General features: G+C 50.3%; 1 protein-coding gene across 1 annotated transcript in view; it reads left to right on the top strand.

The window, feature by feature from the left end:
- The first annotated feature begins 799 nt into the window (after nt 1-799).
- Nucleotides 800-12,851, top strand: part of SLC38A10 (solute carrier family 38 member 10) — a 38,283-nt gene continuing 26,231 nt past the window's right edge. The window contains exons 1-7 of the mRNA XM_054394073.1: nt 800-1,102; nt 1,148-1,369; nt 2,630-2,747; nt 6,508-6,553; nt 8,430-8,523; nt 9,744-9,887; nt 11,570-11,694. Of these exons, the coding sequence (XP_054250048.1) occupies nt 800-1,102; nt 1,148-1,369; nt 2,630-2,747; nt 6,508-6,553; nt 8,430-8,523; nt 9,744-9,887; nt 11,570-11,694 (1,052 nt within the window). The remainder of the gene's footprint in view (nt 1,103-1,147; nt 1,370-2,629; nt 2,748-6,507; nt 6,554-8,429; nt 8,524-9,743; nt 9,888-11,569; nt 11,695-12,851) is intronic.

Genomic DNA, 12,851 nt, shown 5'->3' with positions numbered 1-12,851 from the left:
TGTTTGGTTCCAATGGCAGCGCGCTGCTGGCATGTGCCACTCCAACCTGCGTGGCTGTTCTGAGCCCTCCACATCTTTCTTTTTACTTACTTTTTTCTTTTTGTTTTTTCTTTCCTCTTCTCCTGCTTCAGGGATGGGGAGCAGGCAGGCAGGGCTGGGGGGAGATGCCTGCAGCGTGAAGGGAGCCCCCGGGTGCTGGGTGAATGGTTTCTGTGGCCATGTGGATGTCCAGTGGAAGTTGGCACCTGTGGCCAGTAGTACATGGCTCAGGGTGCAGCACTCACAGCTGCACACCATGAGGCCCCTGAGAAGAGGAACATTAGGGTGCTTGGACCCCCTACCAAAAGCAGGTTGTTGCAGGCAGGCAGACCCATGGCCATGCTGGAGTTGGGGACCACACCAGCCAGGATGGGGACCAGACCTGCTCTATGTGTTGCCGTGCACAGCTGGATGAATAGACATCCAGGGCTTTGCTAACCTGAGTGGGGGCCCTATGGGTGATGGGATCCTGGTGTGGGATCAAATAGCTTATGGCCCCCCATGGGCAGCTCATTGTCCAGAATGCCCTCTCTCACGTGCTGTCACTGCTGTGCTGCTAAAGCCTGGAGAGGTTTGGTGCAGCCAAGCAACCCCTGATGGAGAGCCTGGGACCTTTGGGTCGAAAGCTTTAAGCGAGCCAGTGCCATGGGGCTGCTGCTCCCGTGCATTTACATGCATGCATGTTTGTATCTGCATGCATGTGCGCATGTGTGTACGTGTGTGCATGCATGTTCGTGTGCACGCGTGTTCATGCGCCTGCATGCATGTGCACAAGTGCATGTGTCCGTGCATCGGTACACGTGTGTGCACCCCGCCTGTTCCGCTCTGTGCCCGGCTCTCGGGGGTGCCCCTGGCACGGTTTCACCCCCGCCCCAGCTCTTCCCGGAGCAGCGGGAACGGTCCTCCAAGGCGGCAGGCGGGTAGACGCCCGGCGCCGCTCTGCGCCGCTCCTCTCGCTGCCCTGTCCCTCGCTTTCCCGGAAGCGCCAGCGGAGCAGCGGAACACCGGAACACGGAAGTGCCGCTGTGGCCGGTGTCGGGGCTGGCGGCAGGGGCGGGGCGGGGCGGGTCGGTCCTGCTATGGCCGGTATGGGCGGCTGAGGACTTAGCTGGGGGTGCGGGTGGCGGTGGCGGCTGCGGCTGCGAGCCGGGCCCCGCTCTCCGGGACACTCTCTCTCCGGAACGCCCTCTTCCCGCTCCCTTCCTCCGCCTGGCTGCGGGCCATGGCGGCAGCGGCGGCAGCAGCGGGCTCCAACTGGGGCCTGATCATGAACGTGGTGAACAGCATCGTGGGGGTGAGCGTGCTCACCGTGCCCTTCTGCTTCAGACAGGTGAGCGTCCTACCGAAGCCCCGGGCCAGCTTCCCCGGGATGGGGTTCCTTCCCCGGGGCTCCGAACCTTTCCCCGGAGCGGAGGTGCTGGTCCCTAGTAGCTGTGTCCAGTTGGAGGGGCCGGGTACCCGCGGATGTCGCCAAGGCGAGCAAGCGGGTAATGGGGCCCTGCCGGTGTCCCCGTGGGGCTGGGGCCAGTGAGAGACAGTAAGAGGGCCAGGGGAGGTGTTGGGGTTTGCCCCGTGCGGGTGGAAGGCTGGAGCTGAAAGTGATGGGCAGGGCTCTTGTTGGCTTGAAGTCCCCGGGAGCTCCTTGGTGCAGGGTCTGCGTGGCAGGAAAGGGCAGTCGGAGGCCCCTGGTCCGAATTTGGGGGGTGTTCAAGTGTCTCGTGGTGGTTGGTCAGCGAAGGAAGCACTAAAGCTTCAGATAAGACGTCTCTTGTAGCAAACTGTGTTTGTTATGAGATGTCCAAGTAACCATTTAGAATTGTCAGGGTTGGAAGGGACCTCAAGGATCATCTAGTTCCACCCCCCCTGCCATGGGCATCCTTTCTGCCATCCTTGTGAGTAAAAGACAAAAAAGAAAAAAAAAAAAAAGGAAGAATTTACTCATATAATAAACGTGGGTTGGCTTGGAGGTGTTTGCAAACCATCTGCTGAGACTGAGCTGTGCTTCTGCTTGTCCCTCTCCAGGAGCTGCTGCCATCCCCACGGCCACATTGACATTAAATGCAGCAGGGAAAAGGGAAAATTAAGATCTGGCATCACTTGTGCCTGTTTAAAGTCACCTACTTAAAAAGTGTCCAGCATTTAATATCTTCTGCTGCAAATGTGTGAGCCAGTGTGGACAATGTGGGTGATGAGTTCACACTTTCAAATAGTTCTTATCTAATAAATTTACAACAGAGTTTGTTAGCGCCTTGGAGTTAGGAGTGAGAGCTGCAGAGAGCCCTGGGGGTTGACTGAGGGGAGTTGTGTAAGAAGTTCTCCACAAATGGCTCCCAGTTCACTCTTTAGTACTCAAATTGGTGCAGCTGAAAGTTGTGGGAAATGGGCAGCTGCTCTGTGTTGTCCTTGGGCTGCAGATAGAGTAAAACTGAGCTTGTGCATCTTGTTCCTCCAGGCTACTCTGAAGTTGAGGGAACTTGAGGTGAAAGCGCAGCTGGAGGGGTGTGAGGGAGCTGAAAGGTGATCAGGGCTGTGCAGGGTGACTGACTGCCCACCTTGCAATGGTCTTTTCCCTTCTCTTCTCCTGTTTCAGTGTGGCATCATCCTGGGAACTCTGCTGCTGATTTTCTGTTCTTGGATGACTCATCAATCCTGCATGTTCCTGGTGAAATCGGCCAATCTCAGCAAGCGCAGGACTTACCCTGGCCTTGGTGAGAAGTTTCAGCTCTAGGGCTTGTTTTTTTTTTTTTTTTTCTTTTCACTGCAGTTTTACTCTTGACCTCCTAATTTACAACTTTCATACTGGCATTGTTGGAACAGCACATGGTTTCTTGGTGTAGTTTTCAATTTGTGCTGTTTTCCTCTGTCAGACTCTCCCCCGTGTCCTCGGGGGAATGTGAGGGTTTAATTCTGCTCTTGACAGTGAAGTTAATAAGCGCAGAATTGTTTTGACTCTGCAGGGCAGGGGAGGGGATGCCGCACTGACTGATCAAAACCCAAGTTTTCGGGAGCTGGCCTAGTGGGTGTCTGGTGTAAATTATCGGTCTGGGCACGAAAGCCGCGAGGTTCCCCACCCAGTGTGCTGCCGGGGACATTGGGTTCTGCCAGCGGAGAGCCTGGCATGGAGCTCGGGCTGCCTGGATCCATGGCAGGGCAGAGAGGAAACAGTGCACGAGGTTCCAAGTGGCCAAGAGAATAAAAACATCTGCAAGATTCATGTGTGGGTTTGTGGCAGAGTCTTGCCAGTCCCCTTCCTTGGAGCTTGTTGTCTCCATGCTGGCGCCTGGGTTGGCCTCTGCTTGTGACCTCTCTTCTGATTCTGACCCACTTAGGGGACAGGAGGAGGTGGTCAGGATCTAGACCTCTCTGTTGACATGAAGAACAACTGGAAAAGTTTTCTTCTACTCATTTTTCCTTATTTCTCTGAGGGAGGAGAACGTTGGCTGGCATTGCCCTTGGTAAAAGAGCTCAAGAACCACTCAGCTGACTTGCTGACCGTGTTGTTGACAGATGGTTCTCCTCCATCCTCGAAGTGCCCGAGATGCTGCTACCAGGCTGCACATCTTGGCCTCTGCCAGGCTGTATCTGCTAGAAATCAAAACAATCCAGAAGTTCTTTGGTCTCAGGTGCTAGAGAGAAGGGGGAGCCCTCAGGTAACATCTGACTTGTCCCTGTGGCTCCCAGCCCAGCTGCCTGGGTTGCTTCTCCCTGCCCCCTCACAAGACGTCTTTGTGTGCCGCTTCCTCGGAGTACAGAGAGTCCCCTCCACCTTGGAGCATCTCCCGGGAAGGAGAGATCCTCGATGCTCTCCGAAGCCAAGGGGCTCGAATACACAGAGGACCAGTAATGCCTCTGAACTTCCTGGCACACACATGCTGGTGCTGAAAGAAATGCCTCTGCCCTGGGAGAGGTGCCACCGGGAGGGACAGCCTGGAGAGGAAAAGCAGCACTTCTACAACGCATCCTAATGGCTCAAGGTTGAGCAGCTCCACACAGACAGCCTTTGTCACTGCAGGCTTGTGCCCTGGTACATCTGCGAGAGATCCTGGCAGCCCTGGTGGCTGATTCTGTGGGAGGCTTTGGCAGTGCTGAAAGATGTAAGAAAGTTTTGCAAATTAACTTCAGTCAGTCAGTCCCTTCCGGAGGAACACTGGGAGCAATGGTTAAAGCTACAAAAGAGCTGGGGTGGTAACAGGCTGATATCGAGCCCAGACGTCTTCGCCTGGCAGTGCTCTGTCCCTGAAGGGCTTGGGTGTTAAAAATACTTTGCCTTTCACTGATGTTCTCCTGCACTGAGTGGAAGGGAAGGGCCTTAGGCAGATGAGGATGAGAAGCAGGATGCAGCTCCAGGCAGATGTTGACCAAGAGATGAGTTATTGCTTCACCCTAGAGCTGCTGAAAGTGGTCTGGGTCTTTGCAGATGACCTGTGCTGGATACTGACCCCATCGGCAGCATGCTGCAGCCCTTGGCACTGCTCCCTGTAGAGAAAAGTGCCAGAGCACAGGTTCTAGGAACCACACAAAGTGGTTTCTCTAATGACTTAACAGGTTCGGCCCTGCCCAGCTTGTGAGGCACCAAGAGATTTCCTTCCAAAGGTGCTCGACTGTACAAATTATATTACAGTCATCATCTCCTTGCTCCTTGGGAGGATAAAAGATCTAATTTTTCCAGTGTCTTCAGGGGGGACACCTGGCATAACATTTGAAGGCTTGTTCTCATCAGAACATCTCTTCCAAACAGCCGAGGAGGCCAATGGTTTCTCAGCATCTCCAGCAGCTGTCGGGACTATCTGGAGGCACCTACCTCTGCGTGATGTGAAAAGGAGCTCACAGCAGCAGTCCTTCTGGACTTGGCTCATCAGTGGCCCACTCTCCAGGAGGGATGTGTTCTTCTCTTCTGTGTTCCCCCCACTGCCTCGACCTTTTGACCGTGTGACTGGACCTCCCAAGGGCTGTCACTCTTTGTCGTTTTGGTTGGAAAAGACCTTTAAGATCATTTAGTCCAACCATTAACCTAGCACTGCCAGGCCACCACTAAACCACATCCCTCAGCACCACATCTACACAGCCTTTCAATCCCTCTGGGGATGGAGACTCCACCACTGCCCTGGGCAGCCTCTTCCAGGGCTCGACAACCCTTTTGGGGAAGAAATCATTCCTTATGTCCAACCTAAACCTCCTCTGGTGCAACTTGAGGTCATTTTCTCTTATCCTATGGCTTGTTACTGGGGAGAACAGAATGACCCCCAGGGATCACTTTTCTCCTTGTTCTGGTCAGCTCCCAAATGAGGTAAGAGCTGGAGGCTGAAGCCACACAGCCATTTGCCAGTCCAGCCTCTCTGTCACTGAGCCATTGGCTATTCCTGGTGCTACCACACATAGCAGCTATGGTTTATTTTTCTGCTGTGGCTCTCCTGCCATGCCTTTTTTTTTTTTTTTCATTCTGTGGGAGAACATAATGTTTCCTTAATTTTTAGCTGAAGCAAAGTCCAAAGAAATCAGTGTTTGTAAGTTAATATTTAACATAGCAGAAGATGCTTCCAGAAGTGAGTAAAGTTTTGTTTTCTGGCAGTGTGCTGTACCTTGAGAGGAGACAAAGCAAGTCCAGGGTGGTGGTTTTTTATGTTATTCCTCTGCAGTTAAAAACAGGGAATTGGGCTATGTGGTCTGTGCTTGGAACTGGAGGTCTCAATTCCCATTCTGCCCAGTAAGATCTAAAAATACAAGCAGAGTTTTCTTGGCATTTTCTTTTTAAGAAAAAACACAGTGATTTAAGGACTACTGATCATTTTCTGCTACAAGCTACAACTTGAGCATGGGAGGGGGGGAGAGCAAAGGGAGAAAAAAACCCAAAAAAACCCCAAACCTCTTGGCACAGCCCCTTTGGTGTGGGCTGTGAGTACTGGGTATTCTGGGTACGGGATTGAACATTCTGGGCACCATCTCAGCTCTCCCATCCAGCAACGTTAGGCGGCTCAGTTCTAGTGGGAAGATAAAAATAAAAATTGTGAGTTTGATTGAAATTTTGCACTGCAGTTAACTTTTTTTTTTGCCACACAGCCTCTCTTACACAGGCATATTTTTCTCTGCCTCGCTGACTTTTCTTTTAATGGTTGCCATGTGTGATTGCTACTTCACACCACTTTTTTTTTTTTATAAATAGAAAGAAAGGGGTAAAAAAAAAAAGAACTCAAAAACCAAAGGAAAAGAACCTGCTTTCTATCTTTCCCCTCATCTTTGTTCCTGTTTTATGTGGTTTTTCAGTTTGCGGAGGGCATGTCTGAAAAAGAAAGTGGGAGGGTAGGCGAATGAAACAGCCCCAAAACACAGCACTGGTGGGATCCTGCTGCACTACCCTTTGTCACTGTTATTTAATTTCAAACTGCTGCCTGTGCCACGTTCTGGACTTTTCTTTGACTAACTGGAACTTTTTTGTTGTTGTTTTTGTTTGTTTGCTTTTTCTTCCGTCAGCATTTCACGCCTATGGAAAAGCAGGAAAAATGTTGGTGGAAACAAGGTAATCTGCTACTTGTTTAAAGCTTGAATAGTTTGCTTTTCTGTAATGAAAAATCTGGCTCTGTGGCCTTGATGCATGCTCTCGCTCCTTACCCTCCCACCTTCTCTGCTCCCAGAAGTCTTCCTTGCTGCCTAGAATTGGAACAGGAGCCCAAGTGAGATTCCCTGAGTGCAGCTCACAGGTGCTGCCTTCAGTATATTCAACCCCCATCTCTTCTTGTTCCTGAGACAGGAGTGTTTTCCAGACAGCAGGAGCACAGAAGTCAGGCACTGAACTCCTCTCCCGCTCTGCTGCGTGTGCTGTGAAATCACGGGCATGTCGCTCGTGGCCCTTTTCCAGGGGTGAAATCCCTGCCAAGATTGCTGTGAGTCGGTGGGAGGGAGAGCTCTCAGCACCTCAGATCCACCCTTTAGCTGCTCTGGTCCTGCCTGCTCCTTCCTCTGTGAGACACCAGGCACTGGGAGATGCCTTGTGGGGGAAATCCTGTCTCCATTTCAGACTGTGCTTCCTCAGATGAAGGAGGAAGCTCCTCCGCAGGTCTCATTCAAGCGGTCGTGGTGGGCGAGGGGACATCATTGCAGCTTTTTCCAGAAGAGATTCTTTGGTGGAGGCGGTCTTGAGCCCGGGCCAGTCCGTGGTGCTGACTCCTTCCCTCTTCCCAGCTGCAAACTGCTGCACAGCACTAAAAATACACAGAATATTTCTCAGATGTTACTTGTCCGTGCAAGCAATTGCTGTAATTGCCACAGGGATGTTGTATAATTGCAGCTGGGAGGGAAAGTGGTCCATGCAGTCACGAATGGGAGGAGAAGCAGTTCACAGGACAATCTTTTCATTAAAGTGTGGTCCATTTTTTGTGGAAAGAAGTTTGAGGGATAATTTGGTATTGAGACTTTCATGGTAGGCCCTTGCTGGGGGGCATGAGGCTGAGAGAACCTCTTGCTGATCATTTTTAATGATTTTTTTTGTAAGAAAGAAAGGACTTCTGGCCATCTCTAGGGTTTGTTTTTTCCTGTGGCTCCAAAGAGCCATTAAACCTATGCATGGGCTGTTACCAGAGCTCCACCTCCAGCCAAGCTGTTAGGTGTGGATGGAGATTCTCTGGTTTTTATTTGGCAGGGGTTGAATGCAGAGCTGGTGGCCTGCCCTTTGCAAACTTGAGGATGAAAGTGTGGTCCTCCCCTCCAGCACCAGCGGTGGAGCACAGCCTCCTCCTATGGCTGTAAGAGCGAGCTCACAGCTCACCGTATCCCTGTAGACAGAAAATGAACTTGCCAGATGTATTTTCAGCAAAATTCGGGGCTTGTCTCCACCATGACTTGCCAGAAGGTTGTGTTAGCAGGTGGGTGTGTAGGCCTGGCACACTTGAAGCCAGGCAGGCTGAGGCTGCTCTACCTCTGAACACAAGTGAGTGACTGCACAAGGTTTCGAGTCGCTTTAAATGTACCTTTCAGCTGTTTCTGGTTAGCTCTTCTGGATGTTCCTTGATAAAGAGGGGTGCAGCAGGATCCTAACCAACCTTCAGCTGTTGCATGCAGAGTGTGTAGCTCTTGAGACTGTGTCAGTTTTGAATCTTTGTCTTAATCCCTCACCAACAGCTGCAGTGTCTGTAGGATGTGTCTTGCTTCAAGCTGGGCACATAGTGGTGTTGTCACTGCTTAGTGTTCTCACTGCTTCCGTGTCATCAGTGAGGGCTCTGTCACCGTCTCTAAGGCAGCCTCAGAGTTAGCAAAGCCTCATCCTCTCTCCAGGGCTCTGCAGAGCACAGATCCACTGGGAATGTAGCTGCTGACACCCCACTGCTCAGGAACAGGAGCTGTGTTCCAGGGTTCCTGCTCCAGCCTCCTAACCTGGGTGCATTCTGTTGTTTTTGCAGCATGATTGGGCTGATGCTGGGAACTTGCATCGCTTTCTATGTGGTTATTGGTGATTTGGGATCCAACTTCTTTGCCCGGCTGCTTGGATTTCAGGTAAATGAATCCTCACTGGATCACATCTATAGTGCAGACAATAGCTCCAAGTGTGCCTAAGGCACAGCAAAGAGCATCCTGCCTTAGCAGCATGCTCGGCAGCCCACAAGGCATCATGGGGTCATCTCATGGTGAGCTTTAACGGCATGCCTTGCACACAGAGCATTTGGCTCTCTGAAGTCCTGCAAGCTCAGACATATGGTGAACAATCAGCTGTGTAAAACCTTCAATAAGGCACTTCCAACAAAGGAATTCTTTTTAACTTGGTCTCTTATTAATTCTGGAGCAGATTCCTGATGCTTCCTGTCTTAATTCCTGCCCCAACGGGTAGTGACAGACGGTTCCTCTGTCTGGAGCTCTCAGCCCCTTGCAGCCCTCTGGTTCAAGAGAGATTTTTTTGTTCTGCCCCTTGCTGTTTTGGTGGCTGAAGTTACAGTGAGCCTGCCTCCTCTTTAAGATAAAATAAGCTGTGTGAGGAGCCCAATGTGGGTTTGGGGTATGTGGTGGTGAGATGTGCTCCTGGTGGACAGGAGGCTCTTGCTGCTCTTCTGGAGAGCCAGCACAAGGGCTGTGTGGGGAAGCAGAATGGACATATGGAAGGATTTTTGGCGGGGCTGTTATCTGCTCTGCCTGATGCTGCTAAGCTCTGATTAAGGGACTGTGAAGTTAAAAAGATGTGTTGTGGCTGCAGCCAAATTAGGTATTAAATATTTCCAAGCATTTCAGAGTGTTCTGCTATAATAAATACCAGTGTGAGGGTTTGATTAGTTTTCTGGATTGGAATTTTCAAAACTTCAATCTCTTGTCTCCTAAGTAAGTTTAGTTTTTATGTAATTGCATGAAACTACCAAAATAGCTTGTGTTGGATTAGAATTTAAATACATTCCTCCCCCCCTTAAGCCTCCCCACCACCCCCCAAATACTTCCACTTCAGGATGGACCTGTCACATAGTGTGTAGAGCAACAGTGGCACCCAGTGACTGTAGAAGCTAATCACAGACCCAGCCAAAGAAATGTCAAGTTTTCAGAATCAGATCTTTTAAATACCAACAGAAGCAGAATTTCAGACTTGAGATTGATCCTGGCTTTGCATTGTTCTCACTCTGGAAGAATTAAGCATATGGGGGGGTTTGCTGATTTGCTGGGATGTTCTAAGTGGCCTCCACTGTGACACTCAGTACAGACACTGTGAGTGTTCTGTACTCAGATCCCTTTTCCAGGTGTCAGGCAGTTTCCGGATAGTCCTGCTCTTTGCTGTCTCGCTGTGCATTGTGCTTCCACTGAGCCTCCAGAGGAACATGATGGCCTCCATACAGTCCTTCAGTGCCATGGCTCTCATCTTCTACACAGTGTTCATGTTCGTGGTGAGTATCCATGCTGGGAATGCCATTTTCCTATGACTTTAATGCAGATGTTCCTACTGGGACATCTTCCAGGTGCAAGCCTCAAGTTTAAAATGCTCTTCCTGATAATTAGTGCTGGGCACAATGAGTGATCTGGGTGCCCACACTCAAGGCGGGGAGGACCAGGATTTAGAAACTGGCCAGTGGGTCTGTGAAGCTGTTACAGAGCTGGGGACTGAGGTGGCACAAACAGTAATAAACCACTAATCAGGTTGTGGTTTATTCTGCTTGTTGATGCCTTATAATTTAGAGCTCTGAACTTTGAATCAAAGGATGGAAGATGTGGTGAAGAGTGCCTGGAAGGGCTTTCAGCATGTGTTGGTGTTTTGCCTTGAAAACCTCAGTGCCTCTAATCTGCAGGGGAAGCAGCGCTGGTTCAGAACTCCAGTGTATACTTTGCCTGCTATTCTGCTGCTGGTTAATGCCTTTCAGGCTGCAAGTAGTTTTGTGTGTTAGACACCAGGGCTTGTGTTTCTTCAGCATTGAAAGCTTTGTAATGTCTGAAGTCTAGGACATGGTGTTCTTAGATATTTCTAGAAAAGTTTTTCTTTCCTGAGGTGAATGGATTCTGGACCATTTAGATTCAGCAGGCTAAGCTGAGCATTACCTAAAGCTGTTTGGCTTGGCCAAGCCCCATTGTGTAGCACTATTTCCTGAGAGGTGGAGACTTGCACTTGCCTTTTAATGACTGCAAGTTTCACCTCACAGATGCTCATGTGGTTTGCTGGTGGAGCCCCAGCCCTGTCTCTCCCAAATTTCAGGACTGAAAGAGCTGAGACGAGAGGAAGAAGGGAGGTGTGGAAATTCTTTCCACTTAACTTTTTTTAGTAGGTTGTGCTGGGTCATGCCTCTGAAAGAGGCTGGAAGCCGCACATGAGTGTTTTACAGATCTGCCCTGTTCCAGGAGCTGTGCCTTTAAGAAAACCACAACATTTCATGAGAGTTGGCGGAGCTAAAACATAATCTCTGGGGATTAGAAAACCCTCATTCAGGCGATATTATAAACAGGCATTCAGACATATTTACCTTCTGTTTCCTGTGCAACCCAATGCCTGCCAGTTTCACTGTCAATGGCAAAAGAGCTCCCTGGCCTCGCCTGGGTGCCTCACTCCCTCCCCGTCTTCCTGAAGCTTATTCTTGTCTATGGTGAACTGGTGTTGAGTGGCTCTGGAGTAGCAGTGTGCAGGTGGGATCCTGTTATAGGAACCTTTTTCTCTCTTCACTGAACAGGGTTCTCCCAAGGCAAACATTGCTTCCCATTAGAGTTTGAAAAGGTGTTTAAAAGAAGGCAAAAGAAATTGCTGGGAAGGAGAATTCTCCCAGTTAAATGGAAATAGGTTCATCCTGGTGCAGGCTGGGATGTCTGATGGTGTCAAACAAGGGGGGAATGTCATAGATCTTTTAAAGTACACCCTGGGGTATTCAGTGACAGGGGGGCTCTTGGAGGTTGCTGGGAGCTTTAATCAAGTGTGTGGGTGGGGAGCTGGGGAGTTTGACTAATGGAGGTCAGGCGGTGGTGGGCAGTATAAGCTGTTCCTTGCAGAGCTGCCACACACTGCCTTTTATCCCAGCACCGGTGTCAGTGGCTGCCAGGAAGCCGTTTTGGGTCGGATCTTAACCCCTTTGCTTTCTCTTGGCTGCAGATTGTGCTTTCATCCTTCAAGCACGGCCTCTTCAGCGGGCAGTGGCTGCAGCGAGTGAGCTACACCCGCTGGGAGGGCATTTTTCGCTGCATCCCCATCTTTGGCATGTCTTTCGCCTGCCAGTCGTAAGTACCTGCCACCCCTGCCTCTGGCAGTTGTGGTGCACAATGAGTTTCTGTGAGGGCAGAGGGTCATGAGGATCTGCAAGGGATAGATACCATCTGGTTTCCTATTTTATTTTAATCACAACACTTTGCAGCTCACTGAAGTACAGCGTTGGGTTGTGATCCTTTTGTTACCTAGGAGGAGGGAGGGAGTTATATTTCACTCGGGAGTTACTGTACCTGAGCAACACAAGATCCTTTGGGCCAAACAGATACTCAACAGAAGGCACACTGCTTCTGGTACAGCTGCAGAAGTGATGAATTGCCCCTCTTTCTGGCAGGGAATGATTTAGTGCCAGGGAAGGCAGCGGGGGCTGTGTTGCTTCATGGCCTCAGGGCCCCCCACAGAGCAGTGTGCACCAACGGCTGCTCTCCTACCTCCCTGAGATTGGGTGAGCGCACTCTGAAGATCCCACAGTCATTGACTTTGGAGGCTTGTCTGCTTGTTTCCACTTACCTGCTTTCAATGAGGGTTTCCCTTGGCACAGGGAGCACCCAGACCGGGTTATTTTCTCATGTCTAGCAGCATTACCTTCTGCACCAAAATGGCAAGTGAGCAAATACGTGCCTGGCCAGAGCAGCCACCGGCTTTAAATAGAAGTGTAAATCCAAACGTGGACACGGAAAAGACCATCCTCATTTGGAAGGCTGGCAGAGCTGGGCTTTCCCCCCTCTGTAGCTCTAGCAAATGGGTAGCATGCCAACAGCAAATGAATGCGACAGATAAAATTTGTTCAGACTGCTGTGTTTACACCCACACGCAAGATCCAAATCATCATTTTCCACTTATCGGCGCTCTTGGCAGCTCGGTTTCTACTCGAACACGCTCCAGTCTTGCTGTTTAATGTCTCCATTACAACTGGCAAAGGGAATTGGAGTCTTTTACAGCTTTACCTTGTTAACACTTTAGAGTTTTTTAAATTCCTTTTTTTTTTCTTAGGGTAGCCACACAGTACCCAGCACAATTTTGCTGGGATTTGGAAACGCAGGGAAATTATTTGGTCTGGATCAGTCTGCATGTACCTAAATGTAGGCTCCATTACAGCACTTAGGTGGCAAGCTGGACCTAAAGCTACACCTTTTTTTTTTCCCCAAGCATCAGGGCAATACACTGTCCC

This window comes from Indicator indicator, chromosome 29, assembly GCF_027791375.1.
Source record: "Indicator indicator isolate 239-I01 chromosome 29, UM_Iind_1.1, whole genome shotgun sequence".
In the NCBI taxonomy this organism is placed as follows: domain Eukaryota; kingdom Metazoa; phylum Chordata; class Aves; order Piciformes; family Indicatoridae; genus Indicator; species Indicator indicator.
The sequence above is the reverse complement of the archived record's forward strand: the minus strand, read 5'-3'. Positions and strand labels throughout refer to the sequence as shown.